General features: G+C 37.6%; 1 protein-coding gene across 1 annotated transcript in view; it reads left to right on the top strand.

Moving 5' to 3' along the window:
• The window catches only part of tnfsf10l (TNF superfamily member 10, like), a 106207-nt gene that overhangs the window by 37821 nt on the left and 47882 nt on the right, over window positions 1-20504 (top strand). Inside the window, exon 2 of the mRNA XM_059354195.1 lies at window positions 10934-11083. Coding sequence (XP_059210178.1) covers window positions 10934-11083 — 150 coding nt within the window. The remainder of the gene's footprint in view (window positions 1-10933; window positions 11084-20504) is intronic.

Raw genomic sequence — 20504 nt, forward strand, 5'->3', positions numbered from 1 at the left:
GGAGGGATAAAATGTGTGTGTGTGTGTGTGTGTGTGTGTGTGTGTGTGTGACGGCTTCCAGAAGCAGGTCATCAGGGACGATCCCAGTTTAGCTCTGTCTTTTGGTGAACAGTAGTTCTGAGCTATGTTTCAGGTTCAAAGCCCAAAAATAATATTCTGACAGTCTGAGAAACCTTTTCTAATTATTCTCTTTCTTTTGGCTTTAGCAGTTCTGCAGATTCATTGCAACAACAAAAAAACAAAAAAAACTTGCAAGGAAAATAGGAAGAATAGGAAGAACTCAGGACGCTCAAAGTGAAGTCGGATCAATGATAGGTATTATGGTTTTGCCAAAAATGCTTTCTGTTCGAGGCCAGAAATTCTAGTCCGTCCACCTCTGCTGTCACTGTTCCGGGACTTTGACAGTTGGTGGCAGTTAATTCTGTTGATTGCTCTGATTGCCTTTGATCTTCGATCTGATTACAGTTACAGATAAACACACACACACATGCGCGTAAGCACGCACACTCCTCCAGATACACATGCTTCAAACACACACACGCGCACACACACACACACACACACACACACACACACACACACACACACAGGTAACTTTATGTGATTTTAGTCACACACACACACACACACACACACACACACACACACACACAGGTAACTTTATGCAATTTTAATTACACACACACACACGCACACACACACACACACACACACACACACACACAGGTAACTTTATGTGATTTTAGTCACGCACACACACACACACAAGTAACTTTATATGATTTTTGTTACACACACACACACACACACACAAATGCGCGCGTAAGCCTGCACACTCCTCCAGATACACATGTTTCACACACACACACACACACACACACACACACACACAGGTAACTTTATGTGATTTTAGTTACACACACACACACACACACACACACACAGGTAACTTTATGTGATTTTAGTTACACACACACACACACACACACACACAGGTAACTTTATGCGATTTTAATTACACACACACACACACACACACACACACACAGGTAACTTTATGTGATTTTAGTCACATACACAACAGTCACATACACACAAATGCGCGCGTAAGCCTGCACACTTCTCCAGATACACATGTTTCACACACACACACACACACACACACACACACACACACATTTTGAGGTTAAAGGGCATAGGTTGCTGTATGAATAAATACTTGCAGATTGAGTCGTCTGTTGCACCAAGACCACCAGCATGGCCACCTTGCGTAGACAACTAAAACCACCTGAGAGCTCCTCTGTTCTATCAGAGAATAAAAAGAAATGACTGTAAAGCAGATATGTTAAAACAATATACATTCTCAGGTAATATCCACCGCAAATCATATTTACAGACACACTCCCCTTTTCTTCTTACGTCTGAGCCAAAATCATACCCGACCTATTTTAACAGCACATGGGAGAGTTACATCAGATCTTGTGTGTTGCTGAATGTTTTCAGCATGTGTTAGTCTGCGTTTGGCTGCTGAACCGGCCCGATGGACTCGTTGCTCAAGAGCCGAGGGAAGGACAAGTCATCAGTGTCAGCACACAAAATATGCCGCTCAGGGGACATGTTGCAGAGACAAGAATTTAAGAGTTATTTGCCAAAAAAGTATATACATATATACGTCCTCTGTGGAGAGAAAAGTATGTTGATTTAAAAGAAAAACTTCAGGAAAGAAAAGCAGGCGAGATTATGATTAACTCTATGGAGTCTATTTTGTCCATTTTTGACAACCTTTTCATGTCTTTTATGGTCATTTTGTGTCTTTTTTTTTTTTAGTTATTTTGTGTCTTTTTTGTCATTTTGTGTCTATCGTTGTCTTTTTTTAGTTATTTTGTGTCCTTTTTTGTCATTTTGTGTCTTTTTTGGTCATTTTGTGTCTATTGTTGTGTCTTTTTTTGTTATTTTGTAGTTTTTGTCATTTTGTTTCCTTTTTGTGTCTTTTTTGGGTCATTTTGTCTTTTTTGTAATTTTGTGTGTTTTTTGGTGATTTTGTGTCTTTTTTTGGTGATTTTGTGTCTTTTTTGGTCATTTTGTCTCTTTTTTCTAGTTCTGTGCCTTTTTTTCTAATTTTGTGTCTTTTTTTGTCATTTTGTGTCACTTTTCTAGTCATTTTGTCTCTTTTGGTCATTTTTGTGTCTTTTTTTGACATCTTGAAGAAGTTTTGCTCCGGCGCTTTCGTGGACTCCAGAGGGTTAAATCATTTGATTGGAATTAAAAGCAAGTATTTGTCAGAATTAATTTCCATTAGCACACAAAGGCTGACCTTCTGTCAGTTTACTGATTTGTTAATGTTGAATCACTGGGGTGTAGCTTATTCCCGGAATGATAGCTAATGGAGTCAGGACTTGGCAAAGAGAAACTGCTGTCAAAGGAGCACTCCGGAGAGGGGGAGGGTCCTCCTCTCACTGTTCATGTTTAAAACCTGTGGAGCAGTTCCAGTTGCATGGTAATGATGTAGAGTCCCCCCATCTCTGGAGGCTTGATGTCTATACTGCTCTGCAGAGCCTCTCACATTTTCCTCTCTGCTTTCCAACTGTTTTTCTAAACCAAAAACACAACGAGTAAAGGAAATAACTGATATAATTACTCACATTTCAGTTCTTTGGCCTCAAAAGGAGCAATGGATATTGTAATAATGCAAAACAATAACAGGAACGATGCAACAGAAGAGTCATGTGACGCCAACAGGGCTGCAGGATTTGGCCTTTGAGAGAATAAATGAAGAATGAAGCAAAAAGATCCTGCAAGGAGTCCAAATTTGGAAGGATGAGGAACCAGCTTGGCTTTATGTGGCGGTGCTGGCTTCCAGTTAGAGCCAGACACCATGTTTGGTGTATTGAATACAGAAACAACAGCTGAGTAAGGAAACCGAGCCAATTTTGGAAAAACAGGCTGCATGGCTCTAAGGATGCATGGTGACATCTGTCATTAACCACTTTGATTGAGACCAGAGGTCTCAAACTCAAATTACCTAGGGCTGCTGGAGGCAGTATCAAAATGACCAAAAAAAGACTCATAATTACAAAAAGAAGACACAAAATGACCAAAAAAAGACTCATAATTACAAAAAGAAGACACAAAATGACCAAAAAAAGACACAAAATTACTTAAAAAAGACACCAAAATGACAAAAAAAATACACAGAATTACCACAAAAGACACAAAATGACTAAAAAAAAAGACACAAAATGACCAAAAAAAGACACAAATGACCCAAAAAAGACACAAAATGACCAAAAAAATACACAAAATTACTAAAAAAGTAATTAAAGGACCTTCCACACACAACACGGTAAAGTGCCGTTCATATAAAACTCACATTAAACTTCAATGTTTTATGTTAATGTTGATGTTTTAAAGATAAATTCTGAATCCTGATCCTCTGACATCTCAAATGCTAAAATGCTAAAATGAACGATATTTACATCAGCCTCAGCTGTTGTTTGTGTTCAGTGTTAATGCTAAACTAAAATAGAAATCATCAAACCTGCGTCATCACACCGTTGGCATTTAGGTCAGAGCTGTAAGCGTGAATCTTGGTCACGTTTCCAAGTAAGACTGAAAGATTCCTGTTGGGTTAGTTCAGGTATTCATGAGTTCATTATCTCTGCCAAGGAGGTTTTGTGTTTGGCTCCGTTTGTTTGTTTATCTGATTGAGAGAATAATTACTGACCTAATTTTTATGAAACTTGGTGGCAGGGTGCAGTATGGCCCGAGGAAGAACACAGAACATTTTGGAGCTGATCCAAGTCAAAGGGCGGATACAACAAGTATTTTTTTTACTTTTAGCATAGCAAGAAAAGGCATTTTATGCTCCATTCATGTTGTGTCAGAACAAGCCAAAAAAAAAGCAGTTTCCCAATTATATTGCGAGGATCACCTGATCTGTTTTCTTTGCTGTGATTTGTCATGCAAAGACTGCAAACAGGTTTGAACTCATGAACCCAGACAAGCCAAAATTACCTCCCAACTCTGGAAACGGGAGCATCTGGGGAGCACATGAATGCACCGTGGGCCTTGGCGAGGTCTGAGCTCTCTGACTGCCGTTCTAGTTTTGGTTTGGTTTGTTTGTGTGCTTGTCTGTTTGTCAGCAGGGGAATGGAAAAACTACCGGCTGTAATTTTCATAAAACTTGATGGAAGTGTGTAGCATGGCCGAAAAAAACATTACATTTTGGATTGGATCCAAATTTTTGGGTGGATAAACGAATGAGTTTTGCGAAAAAACATTGCAAGATTTGAGTGAGTGCCATTTTAATTCAATAAGTGATGGACTTGCTGATCATGTTTGCTTCTTCTCACTAGTCTCCAACATAAATTATGTCCATGTTTCTTGTTTCTTCTTGTTGGCAGTAAAAAAAAAAAATAAAAAAAAAAACTTTCTGCTGATCAGCATTAAATGCTGAGTAAGGAAACCGAGCCAATTTTGGAAAAAAACAGGCTGCTAACAGGCTCTAAGGATGGTGACATCTGTCATTAACCACTTTGGTCCAACTCAAATTACCTGGAGGCTGCTGGAGGCAGTATCAAAATGACCAAAAAGAGACACAAAATGACCAAAAAAGACACAAAATTACTTAAAAAAGACACAAAATGACCAAAAAATACACAGAATGACCACACAACACAAAATTATTTTTAAAAAGACACAAAATGACCCAAAAAAGACACAAAATGACCAAAAAAGACACAGAATTACTAATTCAATAAGTGATGGAATTGCTGATCATGTTTGCTTCTTTTCACCAGGTCTCCAACATAAATGATGTCAATGTTACTTGTTTCTTCTTGTTGGCAGGAAAAAATAAATAAAAAATCCTGCTAATCAGCAATGAATCCAAAGAAAGCTTTCAGGAATTACGTGACCTCTCACTAACTCGACTCAGGGAGAAGTTTCTTTGTGCAGATTGAAAGCCTAAGAAAAGAAAAGACAGCGTCTCAACCTGATGATAATGTTTCTCTGCATAGCTGGGTTTAGCCTCTGGCCTCGTCTCCGTACACTAATGGAGCAGAAAGTTGTCTCCTAATCTTGTTTTCAGCTCAGGGCACTGATGTGCACTGGCTTTATCTCCTCACTAACATGGATGAGACACTCCCTACCGGCCCTGTCCAAACTTAATGGACACACATGCAAGGCAACCTTTTATTCCCACATGCAAAAGACACTCCTTAATAACAATTAATCCTTCAGCCAGAACCACCAAAGCAGGGAGTTAGTTTTGGCAGAGGCGCCGGGAGGAAGAGACGGAGCCTACTTTCACTCCGTTTGCTGCTGTGAACGGGCTCAGATCCATTCATCCATGTGTGAACCTCCCCAACACTTGTGCCAGCAGTAGCTGTCATCACAATCCACCTCACAAAATGACAGAAAAAAAACTAAATGACCTAAAAAAGACACATAATTCCCCAAAAAAGACACAAAATGACCCCAAAAGACTCAAAATTACTTAAAAAAGACACAAAATGAAAGAAAAAAAAACGAAATTACTTAAAAAGGACACAAAATGACCAAAAAAAGACACAAAATGAAAGAAAAAAAAATGAAATTACTTAAAAAAGACACTAAATGACCAAAAAAAAGACACAAAATGAAAGAAAAAAAAACGAAATTACTTAAAAAAGACACAAAATGACCAAAAAAAGACACAAAATGAAAGAAAAAAAAATGAAATTATTTAAAAAAGACACAAAATGACCCCAAAAGACACAAAATGACCAAAAAAAAGACACAAAATGACCCCAAAATACAGAAAATTACTTAAAAAAGACACAAAATGTATTTAAAAAGACACAAAATTACCAAAAAAAGACACAAAATGACCCCAAAAGACACAAAATTACTTAAAAAAGACACAAAATGACAAAAAGACACCAAAATGACAAAAAAAAAGACACACATTTGCTGCTGTGAACGGGCTCATATCCACTCATCCATGTGTGAACCTCTCTAACACGTCTGCCAGCAGTAGCTGTCATCACAAGCCATCTCGCAGCAGACAAATTATCTCTGCCCAGACGCCGCTGTCAGCAGTTTTTGTTGGGAAGTGTTCTGATTGTATGCAGATGATCTGTTATGACCTAATGTTCTTTCTGTGCTCACATCGCAACACTGAAGGACAATGACGAGACGCTGGATGTGAGTTCTCCAGACGAGTCCTTGGCACTGGTGGAAAGGACATAAGATGACAGAAAAAAACTAAGTTACTTAAAAAAGACAGAAAATGACCAAAAAAAGACACAAAATAATTTTTAAAAAAGACACAAAATTACCAAAATAAAGAAACAAAATTACAAAAAAAGACACAAAATTAAAACCATTCATATAAAACTCACATTAAACTTTCATATCAAGGTGGGGGCCACAAAATATCATCACGAGGGCCGCAATTGGCCCGCGGGCCGCGAGACCCATGGTTTAAACAGTAAATAAATGTACGTAAACGCCGGAAGTTAAATAGTTACGAGGACGACGTGAGCCACGGAAATTACGTAAATTACATAAACAACGTAGTTTACGTAAAAAGTGATTGACTTTTGTTTTCACCGGGACATGAACCCCTCCTGGGTGAAAGTCCACCGTTTGTTCACACAACACTACAACCTTGATAGATTCTTGTTATGGGAATGTGAACTAACTGGAACAATTACGACGTGCATCTAATTAGACACACAAAGCCATTAAAGAGATGAGTCATCCTGTTCAGGACTCCATGTGGCCCCAAAGAAACCCAGAGAGTTTCCCGTAGGCGCCTCGTCCTTCCCGCTTGGTTTGGACTGATACAGAGACACATCGTACCTTCACCAGGAACAGGGAAACCCACTCAAGCATAAACAGTAACACTACTGCTGAGACAAAAGAAAAGAGAAAGATAAAAGAAAAGGGATGTGGAGGCAGAAACCACAAAGAAAGAAAACAAAAGGAGCGGGTTTCATTAGAAAACGGGGGTCAAGCGGAAAGAAATTAATAAAAATAAAGAAGAGGGGTGAAGGAGTGCAGCTCTGTAATCTCCTTCTCCTCATCAGTGCTTGTTATAGAGTCATTAGCCGGGCTTTCAGACCGTGACGCTTACAACCTCCCTGAAGGCTGCACACACGCACACACACACACACACACACACACACATACACACACACACACACACACTTACATGCACATTCAGCCTCTCGCTACATTTCGGTTCCCAAAGATGTCTTATTCGACCCATGCTGCCCCAAAATTACATGAAAACATCTCTTAATTCAGATGGAAGTTGCTGCCAAACAGGAGGCGTAGCGAAAGGGACAAAAGGACAATTTCCTCTCCGCCTCGGAGGAAATGTAAATGTCTCTTATTAGATGTCTCGATATGCAGGATCCTTGAAAATGCTTGAATTTTAATGTCGAATTTCAAGGTTTGAAAAGTGTTCGAATATTGGATTAAGTGCTTGAAATTCTGACTGTATTTCTCTTGCAATCTGACTATAGATAACCGCATTTTCAATGGAAAAAAAAACCAAACTCAAATTGCCTGGGGGCCGCTGGAGGCAGTATCAAAATGACCAAAAAAAGACACAAAATTACTAAAAATAGATAGAAAATTATAGAAAAAACCTAAAATACTTAAAAAAGAAACAAAATGACAGAAAAAGACACAAAATTATTTTAAAAAGACACAAAATTATTTAAAAAAAGACACGAAATGACAAAAAATACACAGAATTACCAAAAAAGACACACAATTATTAAAAAAGACACAAAATGACACAAAAATGACCAAAAATGACACAAAATGACAGAAAAAAACTAAAATTAAATTAAAGGGACCTTCCACACTCAACACGGTAAAGTGCCATTCATTTAAAACTCACATTAAACTTTCATATATTCGGTGGGGGCCACAAAACATCGTCACGAGGGCGGCAATTGGCCCCCGTGGGCCGTGAGTTTGAGACCCCTGCTATAGCCTATAATCTGAAATGAAGAGCGCTCCGCCTGCATCTTCTTGTTTCTGAGATGTTTCTTGTTGCTCTACCCTGTATCTTCTTACTGAAGGGAGTTTTTCTAATTCCTAGTGGATGTGAGGGCTCCTGAAGTAGCCTATTTGTGTTTCTTTCCTCCTAGTTTGGGTTGTGTTTAGTTCCACCAGCTGCCGCTTGATGATTTTTGTGAGCTTACTTTTGCTCCTAGCCCCTAGATTCCCATACCAGTATGTTTTATGAGATTAGCAAACTACTTTTAGTTGTTGAAAGTGTAATACCATTGCTGGTGGTATGGTGAAGTGAAATTACCCCTTTATGTATTGAAGTACTCATCTCAAACATGACATTTTCAACCGTTCAACGGTACTGGAAAAGCTTGAAAATGGACCTCGAAAGTCCTTAAAGTGCTTGAATTTGACCATTGAAAAAGTGTATGAACCCTGGATATGGATGCACTATGTGTGTGTGTGTGTGTGTGTGTGTGTGTGTGTGTGTGTGTGTGTGTGTGTGTGTGTGTGTGTGTGTCCAGCAGAAACTCCCTGGTAAGCTGAGTATTTACGCACAGGGAGTTGTGTTGCAGCTGCCTGAACCAGCAGTCCATGTGCCAAAACATTTTGGTTACATTTGGTTTCAGGTTCTTTCCCAATTTCCACCGTGTGATTTCTCCACTTTCTTTCTCTTACCACAAGGCACATTAAGGCAAATATACTGTGTGTGTGTGTGTGTGTGTGTGTGTGTGTGTGTGTGTGTGTGTGTGTGTGTGTGTGTGTGTGTGTGTGTGTGTGTGTGTTGTTGTACTTCATACATAGTGAGGACAGGAACACGTTTTAAAAAATTTTGAGAAGTGAGGACATTTTGGCCAGTCCTCACTTCTTTAAAGGCTTTTTTGTTCGGGAACAAGGTTATTATAGTTAACGAAAAACTTACAAAATCACGAAAACTAGAATTGAAAAAAACGTTATCGTTTAAAAAAAAAAAAGAGATATTTTTTGGTTACAAAACTAACTTAAATTATAGTGAAAATGTCCTTTGTTTTCGTCTTTGTCAACTTTTTTCATACGTAATAAAGATGGATAAGACAAAGGAAATAAAGGCAAAATTTACTGTGACCTCTTTTAATCTGCCAAGCCAACAAATACCCCATTACAAAAAAACTAAAACTAACACTAAAACTAGTAAAAACTAAATTAAAACGAAGCATTTTCCAAAAAATTAAAACAAAACTAAAAATAGCAAACTCACCCTAATTGAATTTGAAAACAAAAATTCAAAATTAAATTAAAACTAAAACTAATGAAAAATCCCCAAAAATTATAACCTTACTAGGGAATTCACTGTACTGTCACTGTACAAGAATTTGTGTGCATGTGTGTGTGTCCCAAGGACAGTTACACTTCAGCACGTTTTGAGAAATGGGCACCGAATAAAGAAATAAACAGTAAAACATGTACAGTAAAGGTAAACAGATGTACATAAGGAGCGAGCTGTAATAAAGTAAACAAGAAGATCACAGAAAATAAGAAACGTATGAAAGAGAAGACGGACAGAAAAATGAGTTAATGCACTGATTCTGACTGTTTTAGATGAGAGAGTGACATTATTAACTAGTTCCATTCTTAGCAGCAGGAAAAAATGACATGCATGAAAGTCCCATGCTCTTTACACGAGCAGGCATATATCATCAAAGAGCTACATCAATAGGAATTGTTATATTAATAAAAGTATTTGTAGATTGTGCATTCAAACTGGAATCCTTTTAATGTTTTGTGTCCAGTCAAGGGATGTTACAGTCATGGAAAACAATTCATAGACCATTGTTTTCTTCAATTTCTTGTTCATTTTAATGCCTGGTACAACTAAAGCTACATTTGTTTTGACAAATATAATGATAACAATAAAAATAGGTGATTAGAGTTTAATTTAAGAGCTGATATCTAAACATTTTCCATGATCATAACCAAATTCATTATAAAGAATGGGACGGCCGAAAAAAAATGAGTGAAAAAGAACAATAATTGGAGATTTTTAAACATCTACTTCTCGGCAATGATCTCACCTAGAGACTCCATTTAAACTTTAAACAGTAGACACAAGTCTTGTGTACAGGGGGCCACAAATTCCACTCTACAGAGATAATTTATACATAGAAACGTAGGAAAATGTGTCTTCTCCCTCACAATCCTCTGGTAAAGCTGTCAGAGTTATAGTTTGGGCGTAGGACGCACAGATGCGCCACCAACACCACCAACAGCCTTATTGGCTCCCATATTAAAAACGCAGGAAGATTTCTGTAGAAAAGCATATTTAACAGTTCTTCAGATCGCTCTTACAAAGCTATTTCTTCATTTTTCTTCACAAAAAACATATGTAGACGTTCAGGAAGAACTCAGGACGCTCAAAGTGAAGTCTGATCTGATCTGTTTGAGGCCAGAAATTCCAGTCTGTCCATCTCTGGCTGCTGTCACTGTGCCGGAACATTCAGGTGGCAGTTAATTCTGTTGATTGCTCTGCTCTGATTGGTCGACCCCAATGCCTTTGATGTGATTACAGCTACAGATACACGCACGCACGCAAGATTTTCAATGGTTGTTATGAACAAGTGTGGTCCAAAATGGCTTTGGATGGGCCTCCAATCAATCAGAGAAATGACAGATGTGATGGGTCGTTGAGCAACCCAATCAGGTGGCAGTTTACTCTGAGTTTTTATCTGAGTTGCGCGGGATGCCAGTCATCTTATCAAACCCAACCCATGATGTAAGATAAACTGCTGCGATTGGGACGATTAAGTCTGTGTGGGTTGATTACTGTCCGAAATGTCTGGAAATGTGACACATCAAATACAGCTCATGAGCTCAGAAGATTCGTCCAAACTCGCAAAAAACAAACATTTTCAATATTGTATTTTTCTGTGTGTTTGTTGTGTAGGTGCGTAGCCAGGGGGTGACAGAGGAGCTGAAGTGTCTGAGTTTACTGAACGCTCTGGACAAGGACCAGGACATCCCAGACCAGCTGGCCCAGCTCTTCGGAGAGCCCTGCATCAAACTGGCCGAAGGCATCAAAGCCTACATCTCCAAGGTAAGAAGACACTTTTGAAAAGTATATAACTCAAACTCGCGGCCAGCGGGCCAATTGCAGCCCTCGTGACGATATTTTGTGGCCCCCACCTTGAAAGTGAATATGAAAGTTTAATGTGAGTTTTATATGAATGGCACTTTACAGTGTTGTGTGTGGAAAGTCCCTTTAGTTACTTTTTTTGGTAATTTAGTGTTTGTTTTTTTGGTGATTTTGTGTCTTTTTTTTGTAATTTTGTGTCTTTTTTAAATGATTTTGTGTCTTTTTAAAATATTTTTTTGTCTTTTTAAAAATCATTTTGTGTCTTTTTTTTATTAATTGTGTCTTTTTTAATAACTTTGCGTCTTTTTTTAATAATTTTGTGTATTTTTTAGTCATTTTGTATCTTTTTTGGTCATTTTGTGTCTTTTTTAGTCATTTTGTGTCTTTTTTTGGTCATTTTGGGCTCTTTTTGTGTCTTTTTTTATAATTTTGTGTCTTTTTTGTTCATTCTGTTTATTTCTTGGTCATTTTGTGTCTTTTTTAGTCATTTTGTGTCTTTTTTTGGTCATTTTGTTACTGCCTCCATCGGCCGCCAGGTAATTTGAGTTTGAGACGCCTGATATAGAGTTAAAATTGCTGTATTTGTTTTGGAGAAAGAAATCGACTCTATTTATGATGAAATCCACAAAAACATTCATGTTTTGCAGTGATTTAATGACAATAAACCTTTATGGTATTACAATATTGCTATTGGTTTGAGCCCAGTCTTCTGGGAAGTTGGTCTATTATTATCATTATTTTGGTAGGAAAAGCTTTCGAGGAACTTTGGACGTCTGGATTGAATCAGTAAAATTGATGGGTTTTCAGAATCAGTCCACAGTAAACAAAAGGAACATTTCCTTAAATATGGTTAAAAATATTTACATAGCGAACAGCATTCCTACATTTTAAATAAAATGTAGGAATAAAACAAAAAATCCACCTTTGTATTCCAACAGTTCAAACTGATGAAATCCAGACTATAATTTTTAATCCCCTAAATTTAACATTTTTACATTACGGTGCTGACCCCGGGGTTAAGGACCAGATGGGAGGCTGGTTGCAACGTGAAGGAATCTGCTCAGTTACAGTGAGCTGAGAAACATGTGTGGGGACTGATGCAGAGCTGAAGGGTGGGACTAATTGGGCAAATTTGTCATTGTAATGGAGAAACTTTTCAGCTTTGTGGGAAGTAATACTCATCGTATACGGCACATGGCTCGAATTAAACAAACTGAGATCGCCAATTGAAAAAACACAGTCCTGAGTATCATTTGTTATCATTAAGAAGAACGTTCTGTTTTTAATTACTATAATAATGTGTTAAATAATAGTAATGTTTCTTTCTTTCTTTCATCTGCTCGGTCATCTCATTTCTAGCCAAGTGCATAACTTTTAACCCCTGGAGTTAAAAAGCTCCAAATCCAGACTTCTTCATCACATCCAGACTAGAAAACGAAGCAGTGTGGAGCCCTATATTTAGTATAACATTATAGAACTGGATGTAACCCTCTTATATGTTATATTTGTAACCTTTGTTCACATTTGCAAGATTTCAAATTCTTTATTGAGCATGATAGTGTTTTGAAAGTTAAAAAAAGATTCAAAATCACATTTTATGTTGGACTAAAGGACTAAAAAAGACAGAAAATGATCAAAAAAGAAAGAAAATGACTAAAAAAGACACAATATGACTAAAAAAGACACAAAATGACCAAAAAAGACACAACATGACTAAAAAAAGACACAAAATGACCAAAAAAAGACACAAAATGACAAAAAAAGGCACAAAAAGACACAAAATGACAAAAATAGGCACAAAAAGACACAAAATGACTAAAAAAGACACAAAATGAGCAAAAAAAGACACAAAATTACAAAAAAGACAAAAAGACACAAAATGACCAAAAAAGACACAAATAGACCAAAAAAGACACAAAATGAGAAGACAAACTGACCAAAAAGACCCACAGAAGACACAAAATGACAAAAAAGACACAAAAAGACACAAATGACCAAAAAAAGACACAAATGACTTACAAAGACACAAAAAGACATGAAAAGGATTCAAAAATGGACAAAATAGCCCTATAAGACTCCATAGAGTTAACAACAATGAAAGACTAAAAACAGGGAGTTTTAATTATATAAATGTATTCCTGTGTTGGAAACGGTTATGAATGATGGATTGGGTGGAACAGGGCTGTTATTAGAGAACTAAGACACCTCATTTTTCTCTATTTGTACCTGAAACCTGACACGGTCCCCCCGCCAGCTGCTCAACATGTTTCTCCAGAGAAATCTTTACAGTTAACAGTCAAAGTCAATGTGACTCACTTAGTTAAAATCAGCTTTATTTCTTTATTTTTGGCACCTGTGCTGTGGAGAGGCAGCTGGTGTAGGTGCACAGATGAATTACAGTGTCTATGACCCTATGACCAAGCTTGACCTTTGACCCTACTGCCTGTGAGAGTGTCTGCAAGTATGAACACAACTCTCCTTCTCAACAATATATCAGCAGCTTCTGACCTCAGACCTCATAAAACATAAAAACCACCGAGCCTGTGTTGGTGCATGTTTACACTAACTCTATGGAGTCTTTTTGGGCTATTTTGTCCATTTTTGAATCCTTTTCATCCTGCCTGTATACACCACTTTAACACCTTTTGTTGTGTCTTTTTTAGTTATTTTGTCTCTTTTATTAGTCATTTTTGGTCATTTTGTCTTCTCATTTTGTGTATTTTTGTTCATTTTGTGTAATTTTTTTGTCATTTTTGTTCATCTTGTTTCTTTTTTTAGTCATTTTTGGTCATTTTGTCTTCTCATTTTGTGTCTTTTTGGTAATTTTGTGTCATTTTTGGTCATTTTGTCTTCTCATTCTGTGTCTTTTTTGGTCATTTTGTGGCTTTTTAAATTATTTTGTGTCTTTTTTTAGTCATTTTGTGTCTTTCGTGTCTTTTTTTAGTCATTTTGTGCCTTTTTTGGTCTTTTTGTGTCATTTTCAAGTAATTTGTGTGTTTTTTTGGTGATTTTGTGTCTTTTTTTGTCATTTTGTGTCTTTTTTTAGTAATTTTGTGTCTTTTTTTGGTCATTTTCATACTGCCTCCAGTCGCCCCCAGGTAATTTGAGTTTGTAACCCCTGTCATAAAGCATAAAAACCGCCGAGCCTGTGTTGCTGCATGTTTACATTAATGTGCTCTAACTTGTGTGTTTCATGAGTTTTGTGCCTCTGGCTGTTTTTAGACACATGTTAGCACACAGAGAAAACCGCATACACACTTGTAGCTGTTGTAGTGTTTGCAAGCCTTTGTATGCATGCCAAGTATTTAGGTTGAACACTGCCTGGATTTTAGCAACTTTATCTGTAAAAACTGACGTTTAGTGAACCTGTGCCAGACCTCAGGGAAAAACAGATTGAATAAAGGCGGACGCCCACTTACAGATGCAACTGAGTCATCTCAGTGTTATGATGAACATGTCTTAAGCAAGTCTTGTTTGTATCAAACACACTCTATTGATGTGCCTTTGTGGTCAGATTTGACTGAGTTATGACTCCCAGAGGGAATATGAATTTAGTTGAAAACAGCCACTTTCACAGCTCCAACTGCTGACCACACAGAAGACATAATCACTGAGACAAACTATTGGCACAATCTCAGTTATCGTCCTTGGAAGTGTCTTAAACCTACATTCTTTCTAGTGGGGGTGACCCCACTGGTTGCAAAAAGAAGTCAGATTGTGTGGAATTCAATAGGAAAATAAGCCTACTTCTCACGTTATTTATTTCCCAAATATACATTTTCCTAATAAGTTTATGCTCTCAATCGCAGGTTTTAAGTTGTCTTCAAAACAGCATGATGTTCGTTTTAAAAAATAATGGGGGCCAAGCCCCGAGCACTATTGTTATACTGTGGATTTTTTCTTCTTCCTCTTCTGGACACAATTTCGTCCCGCTACTAGTCCTGCAAAATTTTGCATTGAAGTGAATAGGATCGCCAGAAAAAAATGAGCGTAACGGTCTTGTGTATCGGTGTATTAATCCACGTTTTGATAGGTCATATAGTTTTTTAGCAATCCCTGTTCATTGACCATGATAATTTCTTTGGAGAAATTCTGAGATTATAATGTATTGTACAGAATGTTCATGTCACAGTGTTGGACATCATCGCCAGAGTGTAGAGGGAGAGAAAAAATTGTTGCCGCAAATTCCACTCTACAGAAATGATTTATACATAGAAACGTAGGAAAATGTGTCTTCTCACTCACAATCCTCTGGTAAAGCTGTCAGAGTTATAGTTTGGGCGTAGGACGCACAGATGCACCACCAACATGCACCAACAGCCCCATAATAAAAACCCAGGGATATTTCTGTAGAAAAGCATATTTAACAGTTTTTCAGATACCTCTTACAAAGCTATTTCTTCATTTCTCTTAAAAAAAAACATATGTAGACATTCAGGAAGAACTCAGGATGCTCAAAGTGAAGTCGGATCAATGATAGGTATTATGGTTTTGCCCAAAATTCTTTCTGTTCGAGGCCAGAAATTCCAGTCTGTCCACCTCTAATTGCTGTCACTGTGCCGGAACATTCAGGTGGCAGTTAATTCCGTTGATTGCTCTGCTCTGATTGGTCGACCCCAAAGCCTTTGATCCTATGATGTATCTCTCACAGAAAGAGAGAACAGACACACACACACGGATGGACGGACACACGCACACACACAGGTCACTTTATATGTATCTGTATACACGTACGCACACGTGGGCGCACACACACACACACACACACATTTTGAGGTTTAAGGGCATAGGTTGCTGTATAAATAAATACTTGAAAAGGAATGCTTGTTGTAGGTGTGCTCCTTGTATATTATATAGTATTATAACATTACTAGTATTAATTGTTTGAAAGTAGCCCCCGTGGCCCCTTCAGAATTTCCCCAGAGGAAATTTTCTAGTTATGCATTTTGTTCTGTCCTGCAAATTTGGTCAGATTTGTCACTATAATAATATGATATGACAGCAAGCAACAAGCTTAAACTAATGTTATAATCATGTTGTAATGGTCCAGGGACTCCTGAGGCAACCAGTACAATTCCGAGCAGAATGACGTGACGATTGGCATCCAATTTGTTATTTAAAGATTTTAAATCCTTCCCCATATGGCTCAGTCAAAGGCACTCCAAAACAAGGTTTATGACCAACGGAAGGGAATCCAGATAACCGACTTCCCGTTGTTTTTACAACACTAGCAAGTCCTGGTCTCTTTTTTACCCCACACGATATCTCTGCTGTTTGCTTTTTATGCAATGTCAAAGTACTTGAGCGGGATCCTGACCCCCCCAATTTCTCCTCATTGTGAGTACAGTGGAGTAAAAAATAACCCAATTTGGACAAAAGTGTGAATGTAATGTCTACGTGCCAAAACAGTTCAGCTTCAGGGTGCCGCTCCATCTGCTGAGGTTTATAAACACCTGGTACTTGGCTGTGATAAGTGGGATCTGATCCGACAACCGCTTTGTTTTGTACCAAACTGGGAATTTGTATCCCATATTGTATGAAGATGTATTTCTTTTCACACAAAACTCAACAGCTCTTGGGCATGTGGTTTCCTCTGGGCTCAAAGGTCTAAACGTGGATGTCATACGCTCAAACTGACACACATTACGGTCACACTACCCGCAGTAACATGTTGAATCAGCATGAACATACCAATGACTCCGGGAAGTTGTGGCTTGGAGAATCCCCCCGCTGCTCTCCACACACACACATTCATAAAGCCACTGAGTCACTCCATTGATATAAGTCATCTTCTTGCAGACATAGCCAAGAGGACTTCTCCCGCTTAGTCTGAATGTCTGGACGCTTACAGCGGTATATCTCCAGCCCCCTCATTTCCTATAGCCGCCTCACAAACACACACTGTCTGTCTTTATTTAACCCTTAACCCTTTGGAGTCTCTTGTTGTATACTTTAATTCAGCCTGTATAAATGACAAAACAAAAATGTTTACCATGCTGTGTTGGTATCATTTTTTTCAGCAGAATCTCCTCTATATAACCTGATAGATTGTTTGTTTTTTAAATCGGATTGTGAAACTAATGTTTCTTTTAATTTCAAAACACAATCATGCTCAATGAAGAATTTTAAATGTTGGTTACAAATGAGCACAATCTCACCTTTATGACCTGATCATTATTTTTTTTCACTTTGACTCACTGGATTAACATTTTGAACCCAATTTTCTTCCCCAAAAACCCCAAAAAATTAGATTTCAAATCATGGTTCCAAATCTAACATATAAGAGGTAAAATGATTTTTTGGTAAATATATTTAAAGTTTACGAGATTAAAGTGGCAAATCTGTGAGAAAAAGTTTTTTTTCACTTTTTTTCTCGTAAATCTGCGACTTTTTTAGTGCAGATTTGCCACTTTAAAACTCTTAAATCTGCGATTTTTTTTCTTGTAGATTTGCCACTTTAATCTAGTAACGTAGTCTGATCTTTGCTGATTATCTGGAAGAAATCTATGTGGTTCTTCGACCAAACAGAGAGACACGGGGACCTAATTTTGATATCCACTGAAGTTGACAAAAAATATAGTTCTTTGCCCGATAAAGGGTTAAATCCATCTCTCGCTCTGGTTTAATTTCTCTCCCAATCTTTTTTTCCCTTTACCTCTCACCTCTTCACCCTTTTCTCTCTCTGCTCTACTTGTATGATACAATCGGAGAGTGCTGCTTCATGCCCCTGTGGTCCTCAGTGGACAGGAACAGGAATGTCTAGTTTTTATCCTGCTGGTGACACACCATCCCAACAAATTAACATCCAATTACTTGGACATTATCAAGCTAATCCAAGTCCCATCAATTTCAATGTCAGCACTTCTGCTCATAAGCGGGAAAAAGCCTTAAACTACCCTTGACCGTCTACTTTGGTAGCGTGTCGGCAACATCGTGGTTGTACTGTTTGCTGTTAAAAAGCCACTTTCAGTGATTCCCCCGAGCTGATTCCATACACAAACACGTCGTCAGTTTGCGTCAGGGGATTAAGGGTTTCAAAGAAAGGAGTTGTTGAGGTGAAAAAGCCAAAATGGTGGTTAGATCGAGTTGGCAGAGCGAGTAGGCGCCGTGTCTTTCCTTATAAAATGCTTCAGTGAAAGTCCTGGAGATCCAGCATTAAACAGTTTGAATTACACCAGTTTTATAATGTTCAACCTGTGTAGCAATCAGGGCCTTAATTAACTACTTTTTGTGGCTTTTTCTTTCATGTCGATTCCCATTTATTAGACAAACATTGGAAGCTTTCTGAAACTCATAATAATCACTTTAGAAATGCATTATACATGTGTTTAATAATGTACATGTAGGCCTATCATGATAATTAATTAAGTTCCATTTAATTTGATTAAAATGGACACGATAGTTTTTTTTTAGATTTAAGATTTAAAGAAGATTTAAAATTCTTTATTGAGCATGATAGTGTTTTGAAAGTTTGAAAAAAGGCTCAAAATCACATTTTATGTTGGACTAAAGGACTAAAAAAGACCCAAAATGACAAAAAAAAAACCCAAAATGACAAAAAAAGACCCAAAATGACTAAAAAAGACCCAAAATGACCCAAAAAAGACACAACATGACTAAAAAAATGACATAAAATGACCAAAAAAAGACACAAAATGACCAAAAAAAGACAATAAAAGACCCAAATGACCAAAAAAGGACGCAAAATTACTTACAAAGACACAAAATGACTAAAAAAGACCCAAAATGACCAAAATTGTTTCCATCCCGTCCTGTATTTCCTTGCATGCAGGTTCAACATGAGATAAGCACGTGCACAGCATTTACAGACTAAAGAAAGCACATGCATTGAAAATATTCCAGATAAAGCTATCTTAAATCTCCTCAGACAGGACAGAAGTAGCCACAGACATGAAGAAGAAGCTGGAGATCTGTCCAGACCATAAAAGCAGACCACTCAGAGGCAGGTTAGGCCTGCAGTATGTCTTTATTTAAGCCTTCAGCTGTGGCAGCCCGCCACTGATAAGCTGCCAGCGGTGCATTAATGTAACGTCTCAGATGCAGAAGTTTGCTTAACGATTGGTTCTCTGACCCCTGTAACTTAAATGGTTCAGTTTACTGGATTGGCTCCTGACTTGGCTTTAAACTGGCATTCCTTGGCTGGTTCTCTGGTTCACTGGTTGGCATCTGACCATCCCTGGAGAATGAGGAACCTCACACAAGGCCTGCTGCTGCTGCACCACCACAGGCCGACCACGGCTGCTCTCATTGTCTGTTCTGGCTCTATGAGGTCGATCTGTTGGGGAAAGGTGCTGAAAGGAACAGTTTGACACTGTTGGGGGATTCACTATGGAGTCCACGAAAGCACCGGAGCACGACTTCTTCATGACGTCAAAAAAATACACAAAAATGACCAAAAAATACTCAAAAAGACACAAAATGACTAGAAAAATACACAAAAAGACACAAAATGACTAGAAAACAGAGACAAAATGACCAAGACAGAAAAAAGAGACAAAATGACAAAAAAAAGCACAAAAAAAGCACAAAAAAGACACAAAAAAGACACAGAAGACACAAAATGACAAAAAAACACCAAAATGACAAATAAAGACACAAATGACACAAAATGACTAGAAAAAAGATACAAAATGACAAAAAAAGACACAAAAAATACACAAAATGACAAAAAAAAACACAAAATGACCAAAAAAAGACACAAAATGACAAAAAAGACACAAAATGACCAAAAAAAGACACAAAATGACAAAAAAGAGATAAAATGACCAAAAAAGACACAACATCACTAAAAAAAAAGACACAATAGACACAAAATGACAATATATATATATATATATATATATATATATATATATATATATATATATATAATTAAGGCACAGACCTCGGCCAAGTCATTTGGTCATTTTGTGTCCTTCTTGGTCATTTTGTGTCTTTTTTTGGTCATTTTGCTTCTTTTTTGGGCCATTTTGTGTCTTTTTGTGGTCGTTTTTTGTCTTTTTGTGGTCAATTTGAGTCCTTTTTTGCTTAATTCTATGTCATTTTTTGGTGATTTTGTGTCTAATGTTGTGAAACCAAACTATAACTAAGGCACAGACCTTGGCCAAGTCCAAGCCTTCTCGCCTAATGTTACTAAAAGTGAAAAATAATTTTGTTAAAACATTTAAAGGTTCTTCTACATCCCTCCACCAAGTGTTTTATGTTATTTGCTGTACATTTTTCACGTAATCCTGCTTACAAACAAACCAACGAGAAACAGAACCTCCTTGGCAAAGGTAAAAACAAAGTTTAACTACCCACACAAATGCAATAAACCTAAATAAGTCTTCTGTAATAAGTTTGGGAATTCACTTACACACAC

Source organism: Centropristis striata, chromosome 17 (assembly GCF_030273125.1).
Source record: "Centropristis striata isolate RG_2023a ecotype Rhode Island chromosome 17, C.striata_1.0, whole genome shotgun sequence".
NCBI lineage: Eukaryota > Metazoa > Chordata > Actinopteri > Perciformes > Serranidae > Centropristis > Centropristis striata.